Source organism: Lucilia cuprina, chromosome 4 (genome assembly GCF_022045245.1).
Source record: "Lucilia cuprina isolate Lc7/37 chromosome 4, ASM2204524v1, whole genome shotgun sequence".
NCBI lineage: Eukaryota > Metazoa > Arthropoda > Insecta > Diptera > Calliphoridae > Lucilia > Lucilia cuprina.
In genome coordinates this window covers 12,455,807-12,463,254 of record NC_060952.1, presented here as the reverse complement: position 1 = coordinate 12,463,254, position 7,448 = coordinate 12,455,807, and the positions used below count along the sequence as shown (strand labels likewise).

Below are 7,448 nucleotides of genomic sequence, written 5' to 3'. Positions count from 1 at the left end.
ACTAGACTATAGACTAGTCTATAGACTAGACTATAGACTAGTCCATAGACTAGACTATAGACTAGACTATAGACTAGACTGTAGACTAGACTATAGACTAGACTACAGACTAGTCTATAGACTAGACTATAGACTAGTCCATAGACTAGACTATAGACTAGACTATAGACTAGACTGTAGACTAGACTATAGACTAGACTATAAACTCGACTATAAACTAGACTATAAACTAGACTATAAAATAGACTGTAAACTAGACTATATTATTAGATTTTTACTTTAATACAGAAAATGTGTAAAATGGTTGTTAATAAACGTTTCATTATTTTACATTCTGGTAGTATATAGCTAAATTACCATTACATACATGTAAATATGTAAGTTTGTGTGTTTGTAATTCTTTTTTATCTGTTGTGTCTACTATTTTATTGTAAACATGAGTTGACACATTTTTTTTTTATTTGTTGTTTTATTTACTATTTTTTATTGTTGAAAAGAGTTTTTTTTATGTAAAAATCAAAGACAAAGTGTTAAATGTTTAGAAAAGATAAAACAAAATTCAAACAATTCTAAAATAATTAGACAATTAGTCATCGCTGTTAATTAGTGGAAGTGATTTTTAAAGAATTTAATTTTGTGTTTTGGTATTTTTATTTAATACAAAATACACTTATAAAAATATACTTTTATAAATTAAAAAACGTAAATTATTAAGTAAAATATAAATAACTCCTTTATCATAGTCTCATTAATATTTATTTATTTTGTTTTTTTTTTATTATCAATTTAACCTTAAATATATTTTTGCAAAAAATATTCATAATTTAGCACGTACGTTGATATTGTCATTAAAAACTTTTGGATTTGAAAATATTTTGTTTTATCTAGTATTCGTAACAATATAAATTAATTTCAAAGGTTTATGACCGCGCGCAATAGTTTTTTCTTTCAACTATTCATTGATTTCTGAAAACTTATGCAAGTTAATATTTTAAAATATACATAACAAAATTTTTAAAAATATTCTAAAAATGACAAAATTATAATCAAAATTTTAAAGAATTCTTATTATTAATATCATATTTTTTAGGAAATTGCTTTTCATCAGGGGAATTAGACAATTAATCGGCTGGGGTTTTAAGGCTGAAATTCCCTGTGAATAAAACTATTTCCATTCCTATCTTTTTCTGTTCTATTCTTTATACAGTTTTGTTTCTAAACTCTTCCCTTCTTCGATGTTAATTGCAATTGGTCTCCGAGTAGAAATACACCTTTTTATGGTGTCTAATTTTAGATAAAATTGTATTCTCAAACCTTAAGATAATTTTGATTCTTTCTATCTTAAACATAATATCAGAATTCATTCATTCTTTCTTAATTGCTAAGAAAGTTCCGAATTTTAAACTATATTGATTTAGGGCCAATCTTTAGGTGAAGGATTAGGGATTAAATAAAAATTAATCTTCGAAAGTAGTTATTTAATATTCAATCAGCTGTTTTTGTTTGCTAGTTTAAGCGCCCAATGAAGGTGGTTTAAACTTGAGCAAGAAATACAAAAGTGTAAACAGCTGATGTCAAAAAAAATTAATAACATTTTTATTAAAATATAAACATTAAAATGTTTGATGTTTTTTGTTTGATATGTTCTTGTTTTAAATTTAAGTTTTCAATCATTTTTATATTAAATTTACAATTGTCTTCTTCTTTTTTATAAAAAAAATGCATTGTTTTGATAACAAACAGTGACGTTTTGAGTTGTTTTGTATGGCAACACTGCGAAGTTTAATCTTGTACTCAAAAACATCAAATTAACTAATCTGTTTATTAATTGACATTTAATTGCCATTTCAAAAACCCTCTCTTAATGTTACCCTTAATTTTAAATCAAACATCCATATGGTATGGAAAAAGTAATCCTTATCTCTCTTATAATTTGTTGCTTTCTTTTTTATCTTTTTTCACAATCTTTCCCCATAAAAATTTGAAACTTCTATTCTCTATCGCAGAAGTTTTTACTTAAAAAGGCACAACCGATTTCTTCTAAATTTAGAATTGTTTCCAAATTTACCTTTAAATATTTCAAGAATATTTTGAAGTCAATATGTAAAACTTTCAGCTGACGTAACAATTTAAAAAGTTATTTCGCATATATCGAAAATTGGGTTTTTGGAAACCACTATCTCTATAACCGGATGTGATAGATATATTTTATGAGCAGTACAACCTAATCATTTAGAAATGTATACTTTAGTCCCTGGATTTTAACTTATCTTATGTATGTGTATTTCTTTTAATTATTTTTTTTTTACAAATTTACACCAAACAAATTAACATATTTATATCTTTTAATACTATTTCCATTTGTTTTATTAATTTTTTCATGCAAACATTTCTCATAAACATTAACGCTTTCTAAAAACTATGCTAAAGTATAAAATACTACCAGTTTAATAAAACGGAAAGAAATTTATTTAAAATTTTAACAAATCCCTTCAAATTTTTATTTTTTAATTTCCTTTTTCATATTACGAAAGCTACACATTTAAGTAACCTTCTTTCCGTTCCACAAAAAACTGATAGTATGAATCTAAGTCTATGTTTTTCGTATCTTTGCTTTTTGTTAGAAACTTTAGTTCACAAATCAAAACAAGTTTAAATTAAAAAATAAAGAAAATAAAAAAACTAAATCTCAAAAAAACCCAAACACAGTAAATATGAAAATACCTATAGCGGAACTTTTTTTTCTACTTTCTTTTTTCCATTTTTCCAGAAGTTGCATTCTCCACAAAACAACCGGGAATCTTTAATTTCTGTTTGGTGGCACCACACAATAAAACCTACATAACAACTACCCCCAGCAAGGAGAAATTCGTCAACGGTCATACGCACAGAAAGCACGATATACTACAGGAGATTGCCGTTGATGAAACAGATTTAACCGCTTCAGAAAATACTAGTAAAGTCATCTATAGAACCTTTCAGGAAGCAGATCAGTGTAACGATTTTAACAATCATCACAATACCGGAAGAAATATTAGCCTAAAGTCATCACAATCTACGGATGATTTAAAGGTGATACAACAGCAACCTAAAGCTATACAAAATCAAGAAGATAATAATCCCAAACCAAAAGGTTTAACAGCGCCACCACGTTTAGAGGGCAACGTAAGAGGATCACTAAATGATCTACTATTGACATCCAGACGTACCGAGTGTTTAACAGCTAATTTAGATAAAACTACAACTACAGCAACACGTAGGAGTCCAGCGCCTACTGAGAAAATCATCACACAAAACAACAGTTTCAAATCGGAAAGTTCTTTAGAAACCGACATCGAAAGCGTAATCACCAACAGCAGTCGTACGTCTAACAATATGACCACACCAGCAACTGTTAATAGTACCACAGGTGCACCCACCGCCAGTGAGAAACAACCTTGGCCCAATTCCAAAGATGATTATGAATTGCGCGATGTTATTGGCGTGGGCGCCACTGCCGTGGTACATGCGGCTCTTTGTTTGCCTCGCAACGAAAAATGCGCCATTAAACGCATTAATCTAGAAAAGTGGAATACTTCCATGGATGAATTGCTTAAGGAGATACAGGCTATGTCTTCGTGTAATCACGAAAATGTTGTAACATACCACACCTCATTTGTGGTACGGGAAGAACTGTGGCTTGTATTGCGCCTGCTGGAAGGCGGTTCTTTGCTTGATATCATCAAGCATAAAATGCGCACCACCCAGTGCAAACATGGTGTCTTCGATGAAGCCACAATTGCCACTGTGCTTAAAGAGGTATTGAAGGGTCTCGAATATTTCCACTCGAATGGACAAATACATCGTGACATCAAGGCCGGTAATATACTGATTGGTGACGATGGCACCATACAAATTGCCGATTTCGGTGTAAGCGCTTGGTTAGCCACTGGACGAGATTTGTCGCGACAAAAGGTGCGTCACACCTTTGTGGGTACACCCTGTTGGATGGCACCTGAAGTGATGGAACAAGATCATGGCTATGACTTTAAAGCAGATATCTGGTCGTTTGGCATAACTGCCATTGAAATGGCCACCGGCACGGCTCCCTACCACAAATATCCACCCATGAAGGTATTAATGTTAACTCTACAAAACGATCCACCCACCTTGGATACCGGAGCTGATGAAAAGGATCAGTACAAAGCCTATGGTAAAACATTCCGTAAAATGATTGTGGAATGTCTACAGAAGGAGCCCTCAAAACGACCTACGGCCAGTGAATTGCTTAAACATGCCTTCTTCAAAAAGGCCAAAGATCGCAAGTATCTTACCCAAACCCTATTGGCCTCGGGTCCCTCCATGGAGACTCGTGTCCACAAGGCTGCCAAGAGGCAACCAGGTGCATCAGGTCGTCTACATCGTACTGTTACCGGTGAATGGGTGTGGTCCAGCGAAGAGGAAGACAATGGTGGCAAACATCATTCCTCCGATTCGGAATCGGACGATAGGCCCATTAATCGTCTGGAAAGAGCTGACTCTTCGGACAGTGATCGGGAGGAGCAATCGGAATTTTCGGAAGCAGCCACTGCCACAGCTAATGCTATGTCATCACAACAGCAACAACAACAGCAACCACAACAAGCAACGCCACAACAACCTGCCGCCGTAACATCAGCACAAGCTGGCGAAATATCGCAACCTTTAGCGGATGGCGCAGAAGCTCCCCCTGTCAATCTCGTCTTGCGCATGCGCAATCAACGACGTGAGTTGCATGATATACGCTTTGAATTTGCCGTCGGCAAGGATTCAGCCGAAGGAATTGCCGCCGAACTGGTGGATGCTGGTCTCGTCGATCCCCTGGACACGCAGCCCATGGCCATCAACTTGCATCAGTTAATCGAACAAAGAGCTGCTTTAAAAACTGTTACGTTCCAATTGAATTCTGGGGTACAACCGGGTGAAGTACCCGATGATCGCTCGCTGGTCGGGTATGCTCAAATATCAATAACAGATTAGATATATATATATATAAACATTACATATATTTATAAACATTATAGTAGTTCGTAGTAGTATGTACAACAATAATAAGTTATATAGCAGAAAAGAAACAAATAATAATAAAAACAAACAAAAACAAAAACATACATAAATAATATGATATGATCATGTTAAAGATAATGATAATGATTGATGATGATACTGAATGATGATGAAAAGAATGATAAATTATTATTTAATAGTATAACAATAATAACAAACAAACAAAACTCTTAAACAAAAGTCTAGAAAATAATAATAAAAGAAAGAGAAAAAAAAACTTAAAACAAAACTTAATAAAGAATTTTTTTTATTGTTTACTTTCTGGTAATTTATTTTAATTTTTTAAATATTTTTATCAAAGCAAAAGATACATCTAAACACTAAATTAGTTATGTTTTTAATTATTTTTATTTTAATTATACATAAATATTATTTCAATGCACTACCAGTTAATTTTATAGTTTAAAAGTAATTAAAAATTTTAAGAATTTTTTTTTCAACGTATAACGTAATGTTCACAGTGCAGCTGCATTTTAAAAGAGAAAATTTTAGTAATTTTAAAAGTCTCCAATAGGTCTTTGTAGAAATTAGTTTGTTTGACAAAATCGTAAATATTTTCTTAAGTTCCAAAACGGAAACAGTTAAGAATATATCTTTAAAGAAAAAAATAAGAGTTTCCTTCACAAATATTCAAAAATAAAGTTCATAGAACAATAAACTGGTGACCAGCAATCAAACCTAAATTTGTTTGAGAGAATAAAACTCTTAAGTTCCAAATAATAACTATCAAAAACTTTCATAAAAAATATACAATAATATATTTTAATTTAATTAATTTCACCTTTAAATTATTAATTAAATGTCAACTTCACTACAAATGACTTAATAAATTTTAAATTTTAAAAGTGAAAAGCTAGCTGCTGTTGTTAAGTAACAAAACTTAAATTAAAACAATTTTATAGTTAATTTATTTTTAATTATTTAATATTATTGGTAAGTAAATTAACACCCCTTTATTTAATTATAAACTATATATGTAATTATTTATCTTAACATTACACATATTTTTTTTATTTCAACAAAAAATTACAACAAAATAAAAATATTTTGTAATTATTTTAATTGAAATTTTTTTTGGTTTAAATTTATTTTCTTTTAATTGCAAATTCAGTAAAAAAAAGGTAATTAATTCTTAAGTACTTATTTTAAATTTATTAACTGTAATTTTTGTGTAATTTATGGCAAATTTTTAAATAAATTTATTTAATACTTAAAAGTAATCAGTATAATTTTAGAAAGTGTCAATAAATTTTAGTTTTCAAAAAATATATTTTAAAATTAATTAAATTTTATAGTAGTTGTGGACAGCAATTGAAAATTGAGAAACTAAAATGTATATGACTTTAATATAATTATTTTTATAGCCCTCAACTGTTTAAGAAAACTATTTAGCTAAAAGTTTATAATTCCTTTGGTAATTTCAATAATTTAATTTGTCTACTATAATATAAATTGGATTTTCCATTAACCGTATTCTTACTGGAATAGATTTTCTGGAAGACCCAAATATCTTTGTGATTCAAAATATGTCTTGATTGTCTTGATATGAGCAGCACCACACTTTTGTAGGCACACTCTATTAGATGACAACCGAATTAGAGCTAAAACTTAAAAGCAGATACAGCTCCATATCGGAAATATTCGCCTATAAAGTTATTAAGATTAACTCTACAAAACAATCCAATCGCCTTTGATACCGGAACTAATTAGGAGGTTCAATACAAATTATATGACTGTATAAATCAACAACATCGGGATATGAAACAAATTTGGAGAAAACTTATAAAATCTCAAACAATTTTATACATAAATATACTTATCAAAACAGATATTCGAAAGACCTTTTATTTGATATACATTTGTTCAATTTACAATCGATGTCGTATTGTTGTAGCGTTGTAAGTAATAAACAATTTTCAAATAAAATTTTTTGAAACATAAGCAAATCAATACTAATACGACATACAATGATACAATCGTACAACACTGATTGTGAATTGAACAATTATATCTAAGAAAAGAATAGAAATATCCGAAAATATATTCAAAATATGATTATTTGGGGATTTTACTTACTTTCCAACATTCTATGCAAAGAAAAAGCTTAAGAATTCGAAGTTTGGAGCACCGTGCTTCGTTGTACCAAAAGTATTACATGATTTCCACCAGAAATAAATTTTAAATGGTCTCCACCAGTATATATTTATGTTTAAATGGTCTCCAACAGATTATATCGTGAGTATTTTATGGTCTCCTACACTTGAAACGTTCGATTATTCTGCGGTCTTTACCACTAAAACATAACCTCACTTAAGGTGATACAAAAGCACGAGGTTAATGTAGACAACATATAACTTTGAACA

At 30.2% G+C, this 7,448-nt stretch overlaps 2 protein-coding genes across 4 annotated transcripts in view; both read left to right on the top strand.

The window, feature by feature from the left end:
* Positions 1-5,769, top strand: part of LOC111687614 (serine/threonine-protein kinase OSR1) — a 31,366-nt gene extending 25,597 nt beyond the window's left edge. For both annotated transcript variants that reach the window (XM_046948261.1, XM_046948260.1), the window contains exon 2: positions 2,771-5,769. In XM_046948261.1, coding sequence (XP_046804217.1) covers positions 3,376-4,998 — 1,623 coding nt within the window. In that variant the 5' untranslated portion in view covers positions 2,771-3,375 and the 3' untranslated portion in view covers positions 4,999-5,769. The remainder of the gene's footprint in view (positions 1-2,770) is intronic.
* Positions 1-7,448, top strand: part of LOC111687618 (E3 ubiquitin-protein ligase RNF181 homolog) — a 36,033-nt gene that overhangs the window by 25,603 nt on the left and 2,982 nt on the right. The gene's annotated exons all lie outside the window — the stretch shown is intronic.